At 43.0% G+C, this 24905-nt stretch overlaps 1 protein-coding gene across 1 annotated transcript in view; it reads left to right on the forward strand.

Moving 5' to 3' along the window:
- The first annotated feature begins 553 nt into the window (after positions 1–553).
- The window catches only part of LOC126278827 (odorant receptor Or2-like), a 66356-nt gene continuing 42004 nt past the window's right edge, over positions 554–24905 (forward strand). Inside the window, exons 1-2 of the mRNA XM_049979102.1 lie at positions 554–913; positions 23842–24323. Of these exons, the coding sequence (XP_049835059.1) occupies positions 554–913; positions 23842–24323 (842 nt within the window). The remainder of the gene's footprint in view (positions 914–23841; positions 24324–24905) is intronic.

Here is a 24905-nt window from a genome sequence, read left to right on the forward strand (position 1 = left end):
TAATGATTTCGTGCAACAAACTTCGTGAAATTTGTGGAAAACTCATAGAGAGTTCCGTTATCGTGAAATTACGGTTTTCACGGACCGCGGCATCGACTTTTTCGACAAATTCGGCAGTCACTATGCTGGGTCTTCCACTTCGCTCTTCGTCGTGAACGTTAGTTCGGGCATTTTTAAATTTTATGACCCATTGACGTACTCCACCTTCAGTGATTATGTTGTCCCCATACACTTCACAAAGCTGCCGTTAGATTTCTACCGGTGTACAGTTTTTTGCAGTCAGAAACCTTATTACATCACGCACTTCACACTTCGCGGCATTTTCAACTAAATCTGACATTTCAAACTGTCACAGTAACTCAACGGAGTACCGCACGAACCTCTCACTAGCACGGCAGCATGCCGACTGAGCTGCGGAATGCCGTGGCACCAAGATTGGCGCGCAAGCCCCGCCCCTAACGGTAACAAACGAAAACGTAATGTACTTTGTGGATAGCCGTCGTACATTGACGGTTTATGTACACAGTGAGGGCCGACGCGAAGCCCGCCCACGATGCAGTCCGCGCCTGTGGAGCAGCCGGCGGCGGCGGCGGCAGCGGCAGCGGCGGCGCAGGACGCCTGCGACCTGGACTACCTGCTGACGTTCCTGCACTGGACGGGCACCATGCGCCACCCGCGCGCCGGCCCGCTGGCCTCCCGCGCCTACCGAGCGGCCAACGCGGCCGTGACGATGGCCTTCGTCTACTTCGTGTGCTCGCAGGCGGTCATCCTCTTCCGCGGAGGGACGTCGGACTTCGACAGCTTCACGCTCACCCTCAGCCTCATTGACACACAGGGCACGTGGCTGGTGCGCATTAGGCACATCGCCGCGCTCCAGCCTCAGTTCCACAGGCTCGCTTACCAGGTCTCTGCTGTAAATTATACTTCCCGCATTCACTTGCGTTAGAATACCGCTGATCAAACCGTCACGTTTCGCGTTCATGCAAAATACTTTCAGCAAACCGTTGAGGGGTTGGGTTGGTTTGGTTGGGGGAGGAGACCAGACAGCGAGGTCATAGGTCTTATCGGATTAGGCAAGGACGGGGAAGGAAGTGGGCCGTGTCCTAGCAAAGGAACCATCCCGGCAATTGCCTGGTGCGATTTAGGGAAATTACAGAAAACGTAAATCAGGAAGGTCGGACGCGGGATTGAACCCACTACGCCACCTCGCTTGGTAAACAAATCAATGAACATCACTGAGCTACAGTATATAATATCTTGTTTACTGTCGGGTCGCACTAGTCACGCGGGTTTGGGCGAGCAGTCTTGGGCGCTGCAGTCATGGACTGTGCGGCTGGTCCCGGCGGAGGTTCAAATCCTCCCTCGGGCATGGGTGTGTGTGTTTCTCGTTAGGATAATTTAGGTTAAGTAGTGTGTAAGCTTAGGGGCTGATGACCTTAGCTGTTAAGTTCCATAGGATTTCACACACATTTGAACATTTATTTTTGAAACCCACTATTGTCAATAACGTCTGTCTCACTTCACATCTTAATTTCTTATCATAATAAATGATGCTTTTCCAGTTTCTTGCGAAGAGGCCGACAGATATGAATACACTTTGTCATTGACTCATTTGTATTTCAAGTTATGTCGTAAATCTCCTCTTTTCTGTTATCTACTGTGTGCTAATGCTTTTACCTCTTCCTGTTTGTTTTTGCAATAGCCTCTTTAATTCTGTTTTCCACAATTTCCTCTGTTCCTCACGTAGATTTCTATTTCGATCCGTTTCCAAAGGGTCTAACAACTTCTGTGTATATGAGTTAAGGGCTCCCCAAATAGTCCTTCTTTCGCCTATTATTCTTAGTAATGCTTCATCCACACTATCTCTATGCAGTATTGTGCAAAATATAAGGACATAAATAAATTACGCATCATGTATCATTACCACTTAACATAACTCGGTGACAAATGTACGATGCATACCTATAACTGCTACATTATAGCAAAGAACCTAAGCGAAAGACATACTCAGTCAGCTGAACAGAAATTACAGAGGAATGAGATTTTCACCCTGCAGCGGAGTTTGCGCTGAAATGAAACTTCCTGGCAGATTAAAACTGTGTGCCGGTCCGAGACTGGATCTCGGGACCTTTGCATTCGCGGGCAAGTGCTCTACCAACTGAGCTACCCAAGCACGACACACTGCCCGTCCTCAGTAGGTAGAGCACTTGCCCGCGAAAGGCAAAGGTCCCGAGTTCCAGTCTCGGTCCGGCACACAGTTTTAATCGTAGTTTCAGAAATTACACATTTGTTCAAAGGTAAGATTTACCTGAAGTCACCGGAATTTGTGATTGTCGGTCGGCATTACAAAACTTCGGACATCGTTCTTAACTTGTTATCACCACGTAGGGGCAACGCGTGCTATGCGACGTGCTCCCATGCTGTTCATAAGGTTCGTAAGACGTTCTCGTAGGAAGACGTGAGGTTCCTCCACCAGCGCCGCTAACAAATTATAGCTGAATGGTCGTTGGGGTATATGTACGTGTTGCAATACGTCTCACCAGTGGATCCCATACGTACTTCATGGGATTTCAATGGGGAACGTGCCATCCAGTCCGTTAGTCGCACATCCAACACCTCCTCCATCTGCGCATTTCGATTCGGTCATGCATTGTCATCCATAAAAACGAATTCTGGGTTGAATTACCCCCGAAGACAGGCACTTGCGAAATGAGGACTGTGTCACGATAACGTTTTCCAGTGTTGTATCGTGTACAAAAATTTGGTCAGTACGCCCTCACAACATTATGCTTCCACACAGCCTAGCACCTGGACCCCTAATATGATCAGGTTCAACAATATTCCTCGTCCAGATTTCACCACTCAGACTGAATCAACTCTCATCCGAGAGGAGCACACGGCCCCACTTCTCGGTGATCCTGTCCGTATGTTTTTGGCACAACCGCAAATGCTGCCATCAACGTTCGAGTCTGAACGGGCTGGTCGTCGGACAAATAGCCCACAGCCATGCAGTCGCTGTGCCATTGTGGATCTAGAAACTGCATTCCTTGTAGTCCTGTTAATGTGGTGGGAATTGCACCCAATCTTTCATGTGGCTGACCTCTTGCCATTTGCAGTAGCGGTCGTTTGCTGCTGCACTTGACGGTGGTCCACCATCGCCTCTCCTTCTTGTGGGGGTAACTATGGTTCGGAATGCTCCCCCTGCTTGTGAAACAGTGCTGTGAGCAATACAGAACTCTTGGTCTAGAATCGTCACACCCCGTCCTTATTCCATTTTCCCGATAATTCCACTCTTGTAAAATAAGCCAAATGTTGTCTTCTGACCATTTTGCAATGAAGAACACAACCACAATAAATACTCACTGATTGACACACAACCTCTTTTTCACCATTTCTTGAACTCCGTCGTGTTGCAGGGCTAAAATCATCTAGCTTTATAATAAAGCTTTCATCACGCCATATGTCTATGAACTTCCTGTGCGCGACTGGGACACTTTCGGCAACATGCTTCCGTCCTTTGCTTCGTTTCCACAGATTAGTTAATATGTTACGATACTTTATCTATCGTGTCCTGTCGTTTTGAAAAGGAGTGTGATTAACATATGGTATTCTTCTAGTCCACAAGATTTTTATAGCTTGCAGTTTCTACAGTCAGTAATTCAGCTCATTATGAAGGTCTGCTCCAGGCATGCATGTAAACTTCCTATCACTTTAGGAATCCCGAGGGAATTAATTTGGAATACAACACTTTCATTAGATACAACAATATTTTCATCCATCTCCCTTTCCAGCTTTGCCATTCTCTGTAAAGTTTCGTTCTGTCATTGCTTTTCCCTAGTTTAAAGTGTAGTGCTACTCCTAGAGTCGACGCAGCTAAAGTGACTTAAAATGTAAGAGCTGACAATGACGAGTTACATAAGAAAACCATTTGTTTTACTACTATTTACGGAATACAATATACACTGAAAGTCTAAAAACTAGTTAGTGCCTCGAAGTCGTAAACATGAAAGATACCAAACTAAGGATTCCGCAACAATGGCCTTAGTTGAGCCAGAACCCAATCAGTCGCTATGTGGAACGATAACAACAAATAATAATCACAGGAAAGTCCTAATAAACAGCCAGGCAGAATGGAGCACAGTTGTAGGAACTGTTGTGAGTGACGCACAGCACACACTGAGGTTATTGCGCTTCGACCTGTGTTTCCGCCAATGGCCGTGTGTTTAGAAGCCTGGCTTGGCGTCATAAGTCGTACTGGCCAGTACCACGTTTGGTGACGGTAACGGCTGGTGATGAGCCGGTGGTTCGCGGGGACGCAGCTGATTTGTGTGCCACACCAGCATGGGTCTATGGACTACGAACATTTGTCGGCCCCGGGCGTATCAGGTCTGAAAGGTGTTCTCACAACGTCGAAATTGAGCTGTAGCTGTACATCTTTACTATCTCTCAATCAAAGAGGCGTTGTCCCGAGTTTCTAAATTGTTAATAAGCGTCCGTTTGATGGTTTAAATTACATTAATGTAACTTGGTCAGTTAACAAACCTTTTCTAGGCGGGAAGGAGCGCCGGTCCCCGGCACGAATCCTCCCGGTGGATTTGTGTCGAAGTGGGATGAGCCGGCCGGTCTGTGGATAGTTTTTAGGCCGTTTTCCATCTGCCTCTGCGAATGCGGGCTGGTTCCCCTTATCCCGCCTCAGCTACACTATGTCGGCGATTACTGTGCAAACAAGTTCTCTACGCACGCGTACACCACCATTACTCTACCACGCAAACATAGGAGCTACATTCGCCTGGTGTGAGACGTTCCCTGGGGGGTCAACCGGGGGCCGAACCGCACAGTAACCCTGGGTTTGGTGTGGGGCGGCGGTGGGGTGGACTGCGGTAGTCATCGTGGGGTTGTGGACCACTGCGGCAGCGCTGGGGACGAAGCCTCTCTGTCGTTTCTAGGTCCCCGGTTATCATAACACAACAACCCTTAAGAATTTAGATCTGATCTTATTAAGATTCTACTCTTTATTCCGATGAAGTAATGAGTGATATCGGCAGGGGATCTCACGTTGATCACACACTTTCAGGTTTCCATGAATCATTTGACGTCATGCGTCACAAGCGCTTTCTGGCCAGACTGCGTGCCTGGGAAGTAGCTTATCAGTTGTGTGACTGGATTTGCTGTTTCTTGTCAAATAGGTCCCAGCTCATAGTAACTGACTGACGAAATAATTTAGATAATGTACCTACATGGTGCGAAAAGAAGCAACTGATTCTAAATAAATAAAAAGTGCGGGTCCTCCAGACATGTACTTAAAAAGTACGTTAAATTTCGATTAAACCTTAAGTCACGCAAGTTCATAAGTTTTCGAAGCCTGAAGGCACAGACAACTAAAATTGGAGAATACAGAAGAGGGCAGTGAGCTGACATTGTTTCAGGTCAGTGTGAGCATGGACTACAGAAGCGCAAGGAAGCTGACAACGCCGTCTTCAACAGAAACCGAAGACACGTATACACAGCTTTAAGGGTTCCAAGAAATCCAACTGCCGTAACCGAAAGTGGAGATTGCTTGGTGCTGGAAACAGGTTCGGTACCGGTGCACTTATAAGAGTCTAATTGACATCAGCGGCGCCCAGTACCTTCTCTGACAAACACACCGCAATCATCTTGTTGTCTTAACGGAAGCTTTGTCTTGCGGAGCAGGCTACTGTTTCATTCCACCGAAGTACATTGAACAGTCAGTGACTGACCGTCTGCTGACGTTTCTCACAGAGCAAAATTCGGCGATTCTCAACGCCTATCTCAAATAATTTTCGTGCTAGGTGATCGACAGCACTAACAACACAGGGGACAATAACATGTCGGGTGCAGTGGTTAGCACACTGGACTCTCATTCGGGAGGACGACGGTTCAATCCCGTGTCCGGCTATCCTGATTTAGGTTTTCCGTCATTTCCCTAAATCGCTCCAGGCAAATGCCGGGATGGTTCCTTTGAAAGGACACGGCCGACTTCCTTCCCCATCCTTCCCTAATCCGATGAGACCGATGACCTCGCTGTTTGGTCTCTTCCCCTAAACAACCCAACCCAACTCAATAACGTGTCGCACATTGTCCGGGGCGGCGACGAAAATGAGGCTCGTGTTCACCTCAGCAATAATGAGAAAGGTGGCCGAACATAGGGCTTCTTAAGCGAACTACCTAGTAGGAAAAGATTGTGGCAGACGCACCACGTGGTTATACTTGGAGAAACGGACGACGCGGTCGAGTTTAAACAAGTCTTAAGCACCTGCGTCATGCTTTCTGCAACAGACAAAGAGCGTTCGGCAGAGTTTTTCGTTCTCTGCTGTGAGCGTCGTAGCTAGTGGCAGTATTGAACGTGATCATAGCACGTTATTTGGCGAATTTTTAGTCCATTTGTTACGACAAATTCTACAAAATCAAGTGAGAGACTTAATTTTCAGAATACACGTTTTCTTTAAGCGCAAAGCGCGTCAGTACATGTATCATAACTATCGCTCGGAACTGGGAACAATGGAGTCCCCGTGTGTTCCTCGATCTGCGCTAACGGCTATCGTTCGTGAATTGTTGGACTGCAGTTTACTTCTTCCTCACACAGATAGTCTCAGCCTCCTCTTGATATCTGGACATAAGTATAGACTTGCATAAGCAGTTAACACGTGGTGTTTCGGTTGTGATGTGAATGGAATTCCTTTATCGTTCATCAGTTCATCTATGTTATTGTGTCATTAATTTCCTTGCGTATATGAAGCCCATTAACTCTCTGGGTGTATTAATGACTGTTGTTTGTGACTTCTCAATACCAAAGTAAGATGTGAAGAAGCCATTATGTCTTAATAGGACAGAGGGGGGCAGGATGGCCAGGCTAAGGTATTCCTATTTTTTAGGCTGAGTAGCAGTAGATGGAAAAGCGAATAAGCGAGTGATTATAATCTGCATCTGTTGAAGTACAGTATCAAATAGTTTATTGACATTAAGCTAAGAGTATATATTTCGAACATATTCATTTTTGCAAAGCGGAAAATGGCCAGTCTGCCCAATATGACGTACGAGTACTTCCGTTTTTTTTATCTTCCATATGTATCACTAATTTATTAATTGATATGCAAAACTATCAGGAGGATAATGGCAGTTCCACGAAGCTACGCCTATGTAGAAATTGTTAAATCACATGAATCATTAATCGCCTAACAGTAGAACCAAACAGAGTGTTCTCCGGTTAAAAGCAGAATTGTATATTCATTGTAATTTGTAGTTTGCAGCATTCAGTTATTTTTTTATGACTGGATGACTGGTTTGATGCGACTCTCCACGAATTCCTCTCCTGTGCCAACCTCTCCATCCCAAAGTAGTTCTTGCAACCTACGTCCTCAATTATTTGCTGGATATAGTCCAATCTCTCTCTCCCTCTACAGTTTTTGTCCTCTACAGCTCCCAGTAGTACCATGGAAGACATTCCCTGGTGTCTTAACACATGTCCTATCATCCTGTCCCTTGCCCTTGTCAGTGTTTTCCACAAGCCTCCTTCCCTCTTCCATCCCAGATTCTGCAAAGAAACTGCTGTTTCCTTACCTTGTCAGTCGACATAATATTCAAAATTGGTCTGTAGCACCACAACTCATATGCTTCGATTGTCTTCTGTTACGGTTTTCCCACAGTCCAGGTTTCACTACCTTACAGTGCTGTGCTGCAAACGTACATTCTCAGAAATTTCTTCCTTAAATTAAGGTCTATACCGGCCAGGAATGCTCTTTTGGGCAGTGCTAGTCTGTTTTTGATGGTTTCCTTGCTCAGTCAGCCATTGGTTGTTTTGCTGCCTAGGAAGCAGAATTCCTTGACATCAACTACTTCGTGAACATCAATCCTAATGTTAAGTTCTCGTTAAGTTTCTCGCTGTTCTCATCTCTGTTACCTTTCATTACTTTCGTATTTCCTTGATTTACTCTCAATCCGTACTTTGCACTCATTGGACTGTCCATTCCATTCAGCAGATCTTTCAATTCTTTATCACTTTCACTCAGGATAGCAAAGTTATTAGCGAATCGTATCATTGATGTTCTTTCACGTTGAATTTTATTACAACTCCTGAATCTTACTTTCATTTCCGTCATTACTTCTTCGATATACAGATTGAACTATAGAATCGAAAGACTACATTCTTGTCTTACACCCTATTCAATCCGAGCACTTCGTTCTTAGTTGCCCACTATTATTATTCCCGTTTGCCTCTTGTACATACTACTTTTCTTACAATTCGGAACTTATTGCACCATTTTACGCTGTCGTACGCTTTTCCAGGTCAACAGATCCTATGAATGTGTCTTGATTTTTCCTTAGTCGAGCTTCCATTATCAATATATACGTCAGAATGGCCTTTCTGATGCCTTTACCTTTCTTAAAGCCAATCTGATCGTCATCTAACGCATCCTCAGTTTTCTTTTCCGTTCTTCTGTATATTATTGTTGTCAGCAACTTGTATGCTTGATCTACTAAGCTGATTGTGCGATAATTCTCGCACTTGTCAGCTCTTGCAATCATCGGAATTTTATGGGTGATATTTTTCCGGAAGTCAGATGGTATGTCGATAGACTCATACGTCCTACACAGGAACGTGAACAGTCGTTTTGTTTAAACTTCTCCCAAAGCTATTACAAATTTTGATGGAATGTTATCTATCCCTTCTACCTTTTTTGAGATCTTTTAAATTCTGATTCTGATAGTGGATCCCCTATCTCTTCTAAATCGACTCCTGTTTCTTCGACTATCACATAAGACAAATCTTCCCCCTCGTGGAGATCCTCAGTGTACTCTTTCCAACTTTCCGCGTTCTCCTCTGCATTTAGCTATGGAAATCCCGTTGCACTTTTAATGTTGCCCCCCCTTGCGTTAAATGTCACCGAAGGAGGTTAGGACTTTGCTATATGTTGAGTCGGTTCTTCCGAGAGTCATATCTTTTTTGAGTTTTTCTCTTTTTTATGCAGCCATTTCGTCTTAGCATCCCTACACTTCCTATTTACTTTATTCTTCAGTGACTTTTATTGCTGTATTCCTGTATTTCTCTGAACATTTTTGTACTTTCTTTTTGCACCGAACATCTGAAGTATTTCTTCTGTTAGTCACGGTTTCTTCGCAGTTACCTTGATTATACCTATATTTTCCTTTTGAAATTCTGTGGTTGCCCTGTTTAGAGATAACCATTCCTCTTGAACTGTACTGCCTTCTGGGCTGTACCTTATAGCCTTAGAGAACTTTCTTAAAACCACTGTATCCCACTTCTTTGTATCCCACTTCTTCACACATTGATTATTCCTGACTAATGTTTTAAACTTCAGCCTCTTCATCACTACTGCATTGTGATCTGACTCTATATTTGCTCCTGGGTACGCCTTACAATCCAGTATCTGAATTTGGAAACTCTTTCTAACCATGAGGTAATCTAATTGAAAGCTTCACGTAACAAGCGGCCATTTCCATGTACACCTCATCCTCTTGTGGTTCTTGAACAGAGTATTCTCTATTACTAGCGTAAATATATTACAGAATCAATTAGTCTTTCTCTTCTCTCAGTCCCTGTCCCAAACATGCGCTTTCCTTTAACCATTTCTTCTGCTCCTTCCTGCGCTACAGTTCCCCATGACTATTGGAATTTTACCTCTTCTTACCCATTGTATTACCCTTTCAATATCTTCATATGCTTTCTCTATCTCATCATTTTCAGCTTGCGACGTCGGCATGTATACCTGATCCATCGTTGTCGGCGTTAGTTTGCTGTCGTTTCTGATGAGAACAACTCTATCACTGAATTGTTCACAGTAACACATTCCCTACCCTATCTTCTTATTAAAAATGAATCCTACGTCCATCCTTTATAACATTGTCTGCTGCTACTGATATTACCCATACGCATGTGTCCAGAAATCCTTGTCTGCTTTCCATTTCACTTCACTGGCGCTTAACATATCTAGATTGAGCTTCTGCGTTTCCCTTTTCTGATTTTCCCTACCATGTTCAAGCTTTTGAAATTCCACGCTGTCGACCGGAGTGGCCAAGCGGTTCTAGGCCCTTCAGTCTGGGACAGCGCGACCGCTACGGTCGCAGGTTCGAATCCTGCCTCGGGCATGGATGCGTGTGATGTCCTTAGGTTAGTTAGGTTTAAGTAGTTCTAAGTTCTAGGGGACTGATAACCTCAGATGTTAAGTCCCATAGTGCTCAGAGCCATTTGAACCAAATTCCACCCCCCCCCCCAACTCGTAGAACGTTATCTTCCTGTTTGTTATTCAGTCTTTTTCTCATGTTCACCTCCCCCTTGGCAGTCCAGTCACAAAGATCCGAATGGAAGACTATTCCAAATCTTTAACCAACGGGGAGATAATCATAACACTTTTCCTGTTACAGGTCACATGTCTTATCGGTACACTTAATGTGTGTTTAATGCGGTGACCTTCATTGCCTGCTGCATCCCTATGCCGTTGATCATTGCTGATTCTTCCGCCTTTAGGAACAGTTTCCCACCCCAAGGACAAGAGAGTGCCCTGAACCTCTGTCTGCTTCTCTTCTCTCTTTGACAAGGCCGTTGCCAGAATGAGGGTGACTTCTTATGCTGGATGCTTTCGGCACCAACTCTGCTTATTAATCGAAATTTAAGCAGTGGGTGGCTTGAAATCTGCAACCCAAAATTTTTTGATTACTAATCAAAGACGCAACCCCTAGATCACAGGTGCTTCGCAACGACAGTACAAAAGAATTTGTTGCAAGCTGTAACTAGCGAAAAAGAATACATTTTTTGATGTTTACTATATATTTTACAGTGTTCGCCCACATCTTAGCTAACACTTTTGCCAGGCAATATTGGGTTATCTCGTCCGTTTCATTTGGCAGCTCAACTTTTATCGTAAAACACGATTGGAATTAAATTATTTACACTTTTCAAAGTGAAACTGACACTACTTTTGGATAGAAATCGTCGCCCTAGATGCAGCACAACTGTCAATATGTCCACTGCTCTTCTGGCGTTCAATTTGTCATTTTTCCTTCGCAGTTCATGCACTCTCAATCTTCAATCTTCAACGATGTTCCCAAAAACAGGTCTTTGGGGTCCTTGCGCTTCACATTGTTCTTTTCACTGCCTTCTCTTCGGTTGCTTTTCATTCTTCCTTGATTCTAATTTCTTCTTCTTCTCTGTCTTTAATTGGCATTTGTAGCTCAATGCCCTAAGTATTTGTTATAAATATTGCCTGGAACCCTTCCTTTCGGCCGATACCTTTACGTTTTCCCGTGGCCAGATGAGACCCCCGAGGTGGCTACTTTTCCCGTAATGACCCCTTTACACAAAAGCTGTATATTTGTTAATAGCATGATGGAAGTTTCAATAGCTAAAGTAGGATTATGGTGTCAAGATATGAAACATTAAAGAGTTTTATTAAAAATACACAAGTAACATTCCCTCTCCACAATAAACGCACTAACTGACACAGTTAAGAGGACGGACTTGATTGGACTTGATTTTAGATAGAATATGTTGAAATATTTCCGAGCCATGAGAATGCCTTATAACACCGAGGTCCTCAGCGGCCACTTTATTCTGTTCTCCATTACATCCGTAACTAAATTTTTTGCTTTGTTATTTTCTTTTAGCATTTATCAAGCTATGCTCTCTAGGAAAGCATGGTCCAACTAACAAGGGAACTTATTAAGCCTGACATAAGATTGAATCCTATTCACCCTACTCTTATTAGTGGAAATTAATAACTCGTGAAGATCAAGGATGTTGTAACGTTAGATTTTGGAATCGAGAGAGAAGTAGACATTGTAAATCATTCTGAAAGGGTTCCATTAGTTTCACGTCGGGAGTTTGGGCAGGCCAGTCCACTTCAGTAATTTTGCTGTCTACAAACCACTGAATCACAGACGCAGCTCTACGACATCGTTCATGCTCACGGTCATTCAGACAATCATCATCACCGAAGTTTTGCATGCAGTAAATAGTGCTATAAAATATATGCATACCCTTATGCGATCAGATCCTAACGAGGAAAGGCACCCCCATAGCGTAATACCAACTCCTACTTACTTCACTATTGGAAATGCACATAATGGAAGGTACAGTTCTCCACGTTTTCGTCAAATACAAAGCCTTCCACGGATAGCTACAGGGTATAAGACAATTCATCACTCCAGATCACTCGCTTCCATTCATTTACTGTTTGATGGCGTCATTGTTTGCACGTTGTTTAGCACCGACAAGACAAATTTGTGTGTTATCAGGACCGCATTCTTTTAGTCATTTTGGTAGGTTGGCTGCAACTAGCAATTTGGAGTTCATGACTCTTTCCGCTGATTTCATGTACTTTTGTAAACCTCTCCTTTGCAATGCTTGGCGGCTCAAGCTTCTCAGTACATGAGGTCTGCATTGTCTTGCTTAGCTTTAGTTGTTGCTTCGCGTTTCCACTTCACAATCACTACAAGAAACGATCTTGGATAGCTTCAGGAGGGCCGAAAAGTTCCTGATGGATTTGTTACACAGTTGACATTCAATGACTCGTCCACGTTCGAAGTGAGTGAACTCTCCTGACCGAACCATTCTGCTGTTAACGGTTCTCCACTGACAGCACAGTACCGCTCGTCCTCATTCATACAGGCGGCTGCGCCTCTAGCTTCATCTAGCGATCAACTCCTCATTACATAGGTGCGCCCAGATACCTTTGATGAGATAGTGTATACGGGAGCCTTCTTACAAATTGAAGTAGGAATAGTGGGACATTCATCGTCTGTATAACATTTGACACCCATTCATCCCCAGCTACGTTCACATATAAAGATATCTACTGCTAAGATGCTTTTGGAGTCGAATGAATATGTTAAAACCATCATAGATAGGTATCTTGTAGATCCTGTCAGAATCGCACTTCAGGAATTGAGTTTACTCATGCGAACAATGTTTGATATAAGGCATTGATCTAACATGAACTGCATTTTAAATTAAATTCATTTTGGACCTCAGAGCCACAGTTTCTTAGGCACCTGGCCAAGAAATTTATACTCTCCATACTCTGCCTTTCATCTAGGTCTCCTTACATGTTGCTCAAAATCCTATAAATTTATTCAATGGTGCATTAATAAATGTTACGTATTTTGCTTTCTATAACAATTTTGTGGAATTCGTTGTTTGATACGCTGGCTCTTTGGGTCGTAACCTCGTAGAAATACTTTTCGTAAATAGGACGGCTCCTACTTGAGTGATTAGTCGGTCACCCGTTCACAATTTATTACGAAAGCCCGAGTTGTTGTCCAACAAAAGAACACATCTGCAGCGTTCTACTCAATTGTGATATTATGTGCCTGCCTGCCTTTCATCTAGGTCCCCTTACAAAGTCATCACGAGGCAAGAAGCGATGAAATTCTTAACACAAGGTAAAGAGGGCACTAAGAGAACAGTCTTAAAATTGATTACATAAGGTAGTTTTCAGGAAAGAGAGCTCACATGTTGCAAATATTTGTCGAAAATCATGTTGTGTGTCATCACATTATATGAAAGTTTTGATTGTCCATACTAGTTTCGCTTAACGCGAGTGAAGACTGCAAGTGGAATGAATGGCGATAGAAGAATACTTTCGCAATGTAGCTCTTTTTTTTTTTTTTTTTACTAGGAGTAGTGATAATTTTTTAATTATCACCTCAAAAATATCAAACTTTCATTGTGAAAGTAGATGCGTTCTTAAGCCTTCTCCTTCAATGTGACACATATTTCACAAAATTGATAAATAGGCGACAGACTCTGTTTGATGAAGTTCGTATTGTTTCTGTTCACAAAACGATCCATTTTCTTCCCATTCAGGAAATCCTTGCTACGCAATAGTTTCTGTATCTGAAGAAAGAGGAAGCCACTATGTACCACTTCAGGAGTATATGTGGAGTGGGGTAAAATTCTATAGCCGAATGAAGCAGCATGTATAACTATGCACTGTACACAATGAACTGGAGCGTTGTAAGGGAGCAACAGCACCAGACGGCTTCCCTCAATTCTTTGTATTGAAAGCCTCCCATAATTTCGTAAGGAACCGACAGTATGGTCTGTCATTTCCTTTACACTGTCCAGTCATATTAACATGAACCTCTGTCAGAAGCCTGAGTCACCACCTTATTTTTGCTGCGGACCACTGTGAGACATGTAGGAACAGATTCAATGAAGTGATCCCACAGATTCTAGATTCGATTTAAATCCGAGCTGACAGGTGGCCAGGGGCGCACGGTATACTCATCCCGGTGCTGTTATAGCCCTACCACTCCTGTTGTAATTTAGTATGGTTTTACCTGGATAACAGAAAACATTGTCTCGGTGTTGCCACGTATCCCATACCCCAACAGAAAAAATAGTCCTGTCACGTAAAAAGCCACGTCTAACCCTGTTACTAAAATTTAGTTTAGTTTCCAAATAAGGTACACTAAAGGGGTAGTGCTGTTTATAGGGAAATCTAATCAATAGAGTTACCATTTTTACAGGATTTGACCATATGTTGTGTCTAATACATAAGTATTCACTTCTTTTCTTAGGGTCTTACTCTGTGGCTAGACAGAAACGCCGTATGAATAATATTATCCAAAAGCTAAGACAACTCAGTTCCAAGTTCATTTACTGGTTTAAAACTTGTACTAAAGGTCGCCAGCCTATCTAGACAATGAAACAAAAAAAAATGGTTCAAATTGCTCTGAGCACTATGGGACTCAACTGCTGTGGTCATTAGTCCCCTAGAACTTTGAACTACTTAAACCTAACTAACCTAAGGACATCACACACATCCATGCTCGAGGCAGGATTCGAACCTGCGACCGTAGCAGTCGCACGGTTCGGGACTGCGCCCCTAGAACCGCTAGACACAATGAAACAGTGAAGTAGTGGAAAAGGAGAAATTTGAATTCTGCCTACTTTCTTGCTACTGTTTAATTTCGTTCTTCAGGTAAATAGTACTCCACTCAAACAATGTTGGACTACATCCTTATACACTAAGCTTTTAAAAGAGAAAAATTCCAGTGAATAACTTCAATGAAGCTAAAATTAATTGGCCAGGGGGGACCTTTAGAGAAGCACTTTCCATAATCAACAACCTTAAATATTAAAATACTTAGATACTAAAGCACACACTTTTCATACTGAATATTTCACTTCAAGAAAACCCCTTTCTTACTGGAACTTAATTTTAAAAGCTATTACTCTTTGAACTAAATCTGTATAGTCATTTAACAGATTCTAGTAACTTGGCTTCACTCTGATTGCATTTTACGTAAGCAAACTTTAACTATAACAACTTGCTATAGTTAAAAAAAAAAAACCATTTATATGGTGCCTCTTTATATTAACTTGGTAGTTCATAAGTCTGTAAAACAGGTTACTCGGATTAATCATATACCATTAAGCAAACCTATATAGGAGTATGATTAGAATGAAATAACAGGGTGAACCAGTTTCTTTAAAGTTGAAGAATGATGATTAAAAAACAGTTTAAATTAATGGTTCACGCTGTACGACAGTAAAAATAAAAAAGCTCTTATCTAGTTACTGCAGGCTTGGGTGAGGCGAACAACAATTATGACGGCACACTAGCCACAGAACGGCCTGCAACTATCTTGATGTATAAGCTCAACTTCTCTTCTTGGCGTCGTTCAATTTTACGTACAGTAGCCCAACAGCTCGCAAGTATGCCGATAAGCCATTTTCAGTCTTGACCTGAGGCATTTTTGTGAAAGCTTGAAGGTAAAGCTTCTCCTGCTCCACAGACGTGTTGCCTCAAACACTGCTACTTACACACTGTGTGACTCACTTCCCTCACTTGCTCTAGGTAGAGCTCCAACTCGCCCATGTCACCTTTTCCTCCCCCAGAGCCACTTTCGTTTCAAACAAAAGGACACTGACATTTTACGTAACATCCATTTCTTACATTGTTTCTAAGCATGATCATTTCTTAAATTGTCAAATTTATAAAAAAAAAAAATGGTTCAAATGCTCTGAGCAAAATGGGACTTAACATTTGAGGTCATCAGTCCCCTAGAACTTGGAACTACTTAAACCTAAGGACATCACACACATCCATGCCCGAGGCATGGTTCGAACCTACGGCCATTGCAGTCGCGCGGTTCCAGACTGAAGCGCCTAGAACCGATCGGCCACCGCGGCCAGCGAACAATTCATATACCCAAATATTTTTAAATATAAAATGTCATCAGAAAATTATTTAACCTAATAAACAATTTACATAGCATTTTACATAAATTACTCACATACAAAACAAAGAATTTCAATCCCCAGCATAGCACACTTTTCTTTACATCTATAGAAAATAAGCGAAAATTTTAAAGCAAAAAAATTATAAAAATTTAATTGAACAATAAACATATAACGTTATGCTCTACCAACTGCAATCTTTACACGTTGTGTTGTCGTTCTCGTAGATGTGAACGTGCATTTTGAGGTGGACATCGTACTGCATGATAGGTGCCTGCTTGTATTGAGACATTGTGCCCCCAGAATGGTGGGATCACCCATAGAATACCGCAATTACATACCCCAGACTTCAACGCTCCCTTCTCCGGCCTGGGCTCTTCTGATGATTGTTTCAGATTGTTTGCTTTCAGATATTTCAAACCGTACATGTCAATGGCCATCTGTCTGATGGAGCATAACGAATAATTCATGTCGGAAGATCACGGGTCGCTGCTCAGTGGACGTCCGGTTTTCGTACTGATGTGCGAATCTGAGTCTTCATCGCCGATGAAAAGCAGTCAGCATTGTGGTGGGCGGTTGCCACGAGAGGCCGTATTAAAACTCGGCGAGAACTTTCCTTGTGATTGTTTTTTAGCTACAGTGCCCTCGTTCATCTTGATCTGCATCACAGGGCCCCGCAATGCTGAGGAAGCACCACAGTGGCCCGTGTAATGTAATACTGTATCGAGCCGTGGAGTGTCCCACCGCTGGCTGGCTGGCTACGGACCCTATGACGCCCTCAGGACATCGAACCAATGACCCACATTGAACTGGAACGCTGGCGCCCCATCTGCTGCTGGTGGTGTGACATGCCTCACCATCAAGGAGAGCTGCACACTTGAATGAATCTCATTAGAAAACGGCACCTATTTGTATGTGGCTGTTGGCCCCTGGTTTGCCAACCGAGCCGCTTCGTGTGACGTATTCATAACACGCTAGGTTGGCCACTGGACCCCTTCTGCCTGCGACTTGCGCCACGAACAGTGCTGTGTGTGCCCTCCCTGGCAGTTCTACGCCCCTGTGGCCACTATTTGCTTTCGCAACTGCTGATATGCATAACTCACTGCAATCCGGCCCGCAGTTGGCTGTAATTGTGCTCAGAATATTGCACAAACTGAATTTCCCTATCCCAAACGGTCGAGCCGCTACAGAATGATTATATGAACCAGGCGTCTGCTGCAGAAGGCCATACTCAGCAACATTTGCTGGACGATCATTGAGGAACACTGTTGGTAGCCCCTTGGTTCATTTGGGGAGCCAGATGCTCAATAGTTGCACGTCTATTCACCCGTGCACACCTCTGTAGCCGTCGATGACTCCTCTCACATATGGCCCATAGTGCACCAAGTTGCCTCGACGTCGGTTTTGGGTAGTGCCGTTCTGATATGCACCATGTACTTTAACCAAAGTGGCATGCGAACAATTTACAAACTTAACTGTTTCTGAAATGCATCCTCCCTTGGCCTGAAAGCCAATGATTATACTCTTTTGGAAAGATAAATCGCTCTTCTTCGGCATTACATCAACGACTGCACTATTTTCCCTGTTCGCTGACACGTATGATAGACCCCCATCACTACTAGTGCTACTACATGCCATCTGCGAGTGCGTTATTGCACGTTGATGTAACACGTCGGCGGTGGTCACATTAATCTGACTGGGCTGTGTATTAGTACCACACCATGGCACTCCCATAACACAGAATAATCTTGCTCACACAGGTTGGGTGTTCCTTTTATTCAGCTTTGGTGAATCCACTGATTTCCATTCCTCTATTTGCTGCTATGCCTCGGGCTCATAGAATTACACCAGCACTCGTCCAAGGTCATTAGGAGGCTAAGGAACTCGTCTAGATTGACTTGACACAGATGCAGCTATTAGGTCAGTGCTTCGGTTCGATGATATTTTATGCAATGGTGTAGCAGTTGAGGAACATTCTGAGTGCGGTGGCGTATGTGGTGAGTGGGAGGTTATAGGGGCAATAAATGTCATATTAAAATGCGCAAGACTTAAAAAACTAATCGATAGATCATTTTCGCCTCCTAGACTGAGTTGTGGTTCGCCAGTGTTTAAGCACCACTGTCTTCGCTTCTCCAGCGACTCCCTATTCTTCACAGAGACATTGCCTGCATCTTCGTTTGTCGTCATTCTGCTTTGTTTGGCCATACTGGAAACATCTGTGGTTCCTAACCAGTTCTTATAATCATGCAATGGAGCATTGCCTACTGAGGTGTCCTGCAAGCGGATGAGGATGGGAGGTGACTCTATCCACTGTAGCGAAGTCGTTCGCTTAGCTCGTAGACCAAGTATCTGAGAATACAATTTGAAATATCTGAGGATAAGGAAACTCCGTGGGAAAAGGACGACGAACTGTGGCAAATGACTGAGACTCAGCAACAAAGTAGGAATGTGAACTACTACCGAATCCCGCGAGACACTAAGATATTGACTATGTGTTGCAATCCCACATGTACCATGTGGTCTGGTAGGCTTCTGTTTCCTAATGTGCCTACTGACATTAGATTACCCTTGTACATGCACACACTGTACAACATTACCATTCTGACTAATTACTCTTAGCATCTTATGCGACTCATTCACAACACTACCTACCATCGCAGCATTCATATTTGCAGTGTTGTTCCCCTTTAAAAGCAGAAAACCCATTTTCGCACGAAAGTTGTCTTTATCACTTTTTTTGGCATGCGACGGTACTGTCGTGCAAAGACTTGCATTTGTACCACAACTGAAAACATATACCAACAAACACAGAAAATATTTAATACTGGTAGTTGCTGCTTTGAGGATGAGTAGGTTTCTTACGATGAGTGACGGTAATTTAGTAAGTAAGTATGCTATTGTACGCTCAATAACGTCTGCTGTTCTTCGGTGTCTGCCTGTTTGGGTGAGTGTAGCATGATGTATAAATTGTCCCTCTGTCCATCTCTACGCCAACTACGTGACACACTAGAAGTTTGTCACAGGGTTTGCTTTCACTGATGTAAAAAAATGGTATTTTATCCCCTACTTAATAGTTTTAAATCTCTACTTTCCTTTATTTTACTTTCCAACACAGCCTAAGTTCTCCCTTGGGGTTCAAGAGATCTCCATATGTTGTGTACATAGTTCGGCATAGTCAGTGCGTACACAACTTTCCAACTAGAGCGCGTCCCGCTAAGCACAACAGTGCAGGCACAGCGCTCGTCCATCTGTGCACTACGAGATGGTGCTGCCTTAGAGACGGACCAAATTCTGCTTCCACCGATCCGTGTATTAATATGTAACGCAGCCAATGAGATTGCTCCTAACGTATGACTTTCTCTCCTCATGGATCACACTCGCACAGTGATACCTGAACACGCAAGGTACTATAACGAGTGTACAGGCCTCCGATTAGACAATCTGCATTTGTCTGCACCAGTCTGTACCAGTCGGCATTAGTCTGTACCAGTCTATAGTCAAATTTCAGTCTGCACCTAATAAGATTACCATATTCCTGTACAGAGCCATGAAGATAAATGTATAGACACTTTGTCAAGTATAAGAGATATGTGAGAATAAGATTAATGTACCAAGACCAAAGGAACTTCAGACTGTCAGTTGTAAATAGCATCCAGAATAAAGTTACGTAATGTCTATGCTTTTTATTATTTTAATAAATGAGTGTGAAAATTAATCAAGTTATGTTTAAAGTTGGTCACTGTCAATCTGCTACTCTAAGACTGCACGTGGTATTTCTATCATCTGACCAAACGGCAGAAGATAAACACGCCACAATAAGACCAAGAGACATATTGCTGGCACTCGCGTACTTCGTTAGAGCGACAAGTCAAATAATCTGATGGTGTGTGTACCGAAGGTCTTACAGTACGCACACCACACCATACAAACTGCCACTGAAATAGGTTCAGAAATTTAGTCATATAAAGGTAACAAAGACACTTCCGTGTTAATAAAATATTCAACTACGATATCTTCTTTCTGTTATCCGATTTTGATAAAATAATGCCTATCTGTTTCCCCAAGTTAAGCTCACGTTACCTATGAAAAACCAGTGAAAATTCGTTTAGGAGTTTTGGAGATTAGCGTGTTCAAAGAGACAGACAGACATATGGTTTTAAACAAAATTTTGAATCACAATATCTTCTTTTCCCGCCACCAGATATTGACGAAGTAAAGCTTGTAAGTGGCATACTACACTTGTCACCTGTGGAAACTCCCATACAAATTCATCTAGAACCTTTTGTAAATTATCGTGTTGAAATAAACAGACATACACGACGGATTTACGGTTTTGTTATTTGTATATCTACAGTACCATTTATTCAAGGCTGGGCCGCGCAGCTCGGGATTAGCCGAGCGGTGCCGGCACGGTAGCTCATCGTGTTCTGTCAGGGGGTTAGCTGCGCTCTGCAATAAAAAAACGGAGTTTAATCGACAAAAAAACTAACTTAAACGGATGTCATACGACGTCCGCCCCGAGCAGATGCAACGAACAAAATCGAACAAAATGAGACTAAAAAAAAAGCGATCTAAGGAACTGCAGTCATGGACTGTGCAGTTGGTCCCGGCGGAGGTTCAAGTCCTCCCTCGGGCATGGGTGTGTGTGTTTGTCCTTAGGATAATTTCGGTTAAGTAGTGTGTAAGCTTAGGGACCGATGACCTTAGCAGTTAAGTCCCATAAGATTTCACACACATCTGAACTGTTTTGAAAGACTTGCATTTGTACCAGAACTACAAACATATACCAAGGAACACATACAATATTAAATACAGGAAGTTACTGCAGATATGTTCGAGAATGAGTAGTTTTCTTACGATGAGTTGTGGTAATTTAGTAAGTAAGTAAGCTATTGTACGTTCAATAACGTCAGCTGTTCTCAGGTGTCTGCCTTTTCGGGTGAGTGTAGCATCATATATAAATTGCCCCTCTGTCCATCAACTACACCAACTACGTGACACACTGAAAAGTTTTTTCAGGGTTTGCTTTCACCGATGTAAAAAAAATAGAATTTTATCCCCTACTTCATACTTTTAAGTATCTACTTTCCTTTATTTTACTTTCCAACATAGCCTAATTTCTCCCTCGGGGTTCAAGAGATCTCCATACAAACTGCCATTGAAATGGGTTCAGTAGTTTAGTCATATAAAGGTAACAACAACACTTCCATGTTAATAAAATATTCAACTACGATATCTTCTTTCTGTGATCCGGTTTTGATAAAATAAGGCCTATACGTTTCCCCAACTTACGCCCACGGTACCTGTGAAAAACAAACGAAAATTCGTTTTGTAGTTTTGGAGATTAGCGTGTTCAAACAGGCAGACAGACAGGATGGTTTTAGACAAAAGTTTGAATCACAATATATTCTTTTCCCGATATCAGATCCTGACGAAGGAAATCTTGTAAGTGGCCTCATACTACGTTTGCCACCTGTGGAAACCCCCATCAAATTTCATCCAGAACTTTTGTAAATCACCATGTTGAAATAAACAGACATACAGGACGGATTTACAGTTTTATCCAGTTGAACGAAATGGACAGTGTCTTGAAAGGAGGATATAAGATGAACATAAACAAAAGCAAAACAAGCGTAATGTAATGTGGTGGAATTAAGGCGGGTGATGCTGAGGGAATTAGATTGGGAAATGAGATGCTTAAAGTAGTAAAGGAGTTTTGCTATTTGGGGAGCAAAATAACTGATGTTGGTTGAAGTAGAGAGGATATAAAATGTAGACTGGCAATGGCAAGGAAAGTGTTTCTGAAGAAAAGAAATTTGTTAACATCGAGCATAGATTTAAGTGTCAGGAAGTTGTTTCTGAAAGTATTTGTATGGAGTGTAGCCACGTATGGAAGTGAAACATGGACGATAGATAGTTTAGACAAGAAGAGAATAGAAGCTTTCGATATGTGGTGCTACAAAAGAATGCTGAAGATTAGATGGGTAGATCACATAACTAATGAGGAGGTATTGAATAGAAGCGGGGAGAAGAGGAGCTTGTGGCACAACTTGATCAGAAGAAGGGATCGGTTGGTAGGACATGTTCTGAGGCATCAAGGGATCACCAATTTATTACTGGAGGGCAGCGTGGAGGGTAAATATCGTAGAGGGAGACCAAGAGATGAATACACTAAGCAGATACAGAAGGATGTAGGCTGCAGTAGGTACTGGGAAATGAAGAAGCTTGCACAGGATAGAGTAGCATGGAGAGCTGCATCAAACCACTCTCATGACTGAAGACCACAACAACAACATATGTTTCCCCACGTTATTCTCACGTAACCTGTGAGAAACCAATGGAAATTCGTTTAGTAGTTTTGGAGATTAGCGTGTTCAAACAGACAGACAGATATGATGATTTTAGACAAGATTTTGAATCACAATATCCTCTTTTCCTGGAATCAGGTTCTGAGGAAGTAGAGCTTGTAAGTTGCCTCATACTGTGCTTGTCACCTGTGGAAACCGCCATGAAAATTCATTTAGAAATTTTGTAAATTAGTGTGTTGAAATAACCAGACACACACAACGGATTTACTGTTTTATTATTTGTATGTCTACAGTGCAATTTAATCGAGATTATAATGAAAACTTTAAGATTATCTGTCGTATTTAATCATTTCGTTGTACAGTGCCTGTTCACATTAACGGACCACTTGTTAGGCCAGTATTACACTATCAGATTTCTTTGTCAAAGATTTGTTCAAACATGGGATGAAATATTCCGTCAAATATATTTGACAAAGATATTTGACATAGCGCTAGAAGGGTTTACTATACTGTCATCGTATTTTACGTCAAAGTTCAGGATGGCTGAAAACAACAACGTATTATTAACCGCAGCAGTTGCATGTACCTCGAATGCACTGTGTGCACATGCGGATGAGAAGCGGGGGGAAAAAAAAAGTAAACACACGTGGGTGAAGTCGTTTTACGACGACACGATAAAAGCATTCAACAAAACCTGTTACATGAGCTTATAGTGGAAGACGTCAAATCGTACATCAATTACTTAAGAATGGATGAGCATACCTTTTTGGTATGTGCTCAATGAAGTGTATCCTAATATCACGAAGCACAATCCTCACTTAAGAACTGCTACATCTGCAGAAGACAGGCTCACTGTAACACTCTGATTCCTTGCTACGGGAGAAGGTTAGGTTGGGTTAGGTTAGGTCAGGTTAGGTTTAGGTTAGGTCAGGTCAGGAATCCCATCTTCTTACTCTATTTGTGTATTCAGTGTGCCTCATGTTGTAAAGCGCCTCATCAGCTTCATAGATCTCCATTTATTTTATATTTGTCGGCACACACCAATTGTATTTACCGGCAATGTTTATTAAATCACTACAGAGGACAGAATGCTGCTCCGATGCTAGCGCTCCATGTGGTAACATGTCACATCGCAGTGAACAGAAGACAAGTGACTTCTTTGATCAAATCTACAGCGAGGCCCTAGATTTGATCAAATATTGGACGACATTTGACGAAGTTCCATATTGCAACATCAAATATCTTTGACAAAGATATTGGACAAAGATATTTGATAGTGTAATACCGCCCTTAGCTACTTGTCGTTTGCAGGTGGGCCGCGACTTTGGGCAATTCGCAAGCGCGGAGGACGTGGCTTTCCTGCGTGCCGGCAGCCGGCGCATGCGCGTTGTGATGCTGCTCTACCTGGCCTTCGGGCTGGGCGAGTGCTGCGTGTGGCTAACGGCGCCCGCCAGCGAGACCGGCCTACCCTTCGTCCTGGCGCTGCCCTATGACGTCACGCGGCCAGTCGCGTACGTCGCTACAGCCGTCTACTGCTGTTTCATCACGCTACACACCATTATGGCTAACTTCGCCGCCGACGCGTTCAACGCCAGCCTTATAGTCCAGCTGCGAATGCAACTGACTCTGCTGAGCAGAAATATTATCAACTGTAACAATGTTACCGAGAAGCCATACTCGTTGCTAGACAAAGCAGAGTCGGTGGACGGTGTACGGCCGTGTCAGACTTTCAGTACCAGTGATGTCTACTACCGACTGCAGAAGAACATACTTCATCATCAAGCCATTATCAGGTACGACTAGAACAATGCAGTGCAGATAAATTATAGGTTTTGTAAATTTCCTTAGTAATCACTCTGTCACCATGTGCTGGGGTATACAAATTCCTCTGCATTACGTGTCCCTGGTGTCCCCCTACTATGGACACGCCTTATCAAGGCGTTGCATTCAGTCACACTGAAGGAGTGCCATTGGTATGGCGTGCAACTACTGCCAGATGGCTTGTGCCACCACAGTATCTTTTTGGTAGTTGACAGAGGCAATCAAAAGGAGTCTATTGACACGGGATGAGAACAAGCTACTTGAATGGGTGCTTGCGCCCCACTGACAAAAATTTTCACTTGAGCGGGGAATGTATTTTCCTATTGCTCCTGACTTGGGAGAATCGTAAAAGAAGACTACACGGGTAGAAGCTTGTTTGTGCAGCCTTACAGTTCGCTTGACCCTACGAGGGCTGGAATTTAAAGAGTGGGAGCTATTTGTTCACAACCGATACAAAAGAGTTATATGTTTGCACCTGTAACTGCCCTTCAAAGTAGTCGCCAGCGTTGTGTAGAACCCGTTACCAGCGATGTGGAGGGCGTAGTATACCGTGC

This window comes from Schistocerca gregaria, chromosome 6, assembly GCF_023897955.1.
Source record: "Schistocerca gregaria isolate iqSchGreg1 chromosome 6, iqSchGreg1.2, whole genome shotgun sequence".
Taxonomy (NCBI): domain Eukaryota; kingdom Metazoa; phylum Arthropoda; class Insecta; order Orthoptera; family Acrididae; genus Schistocerca; species Schistocerca gregaria.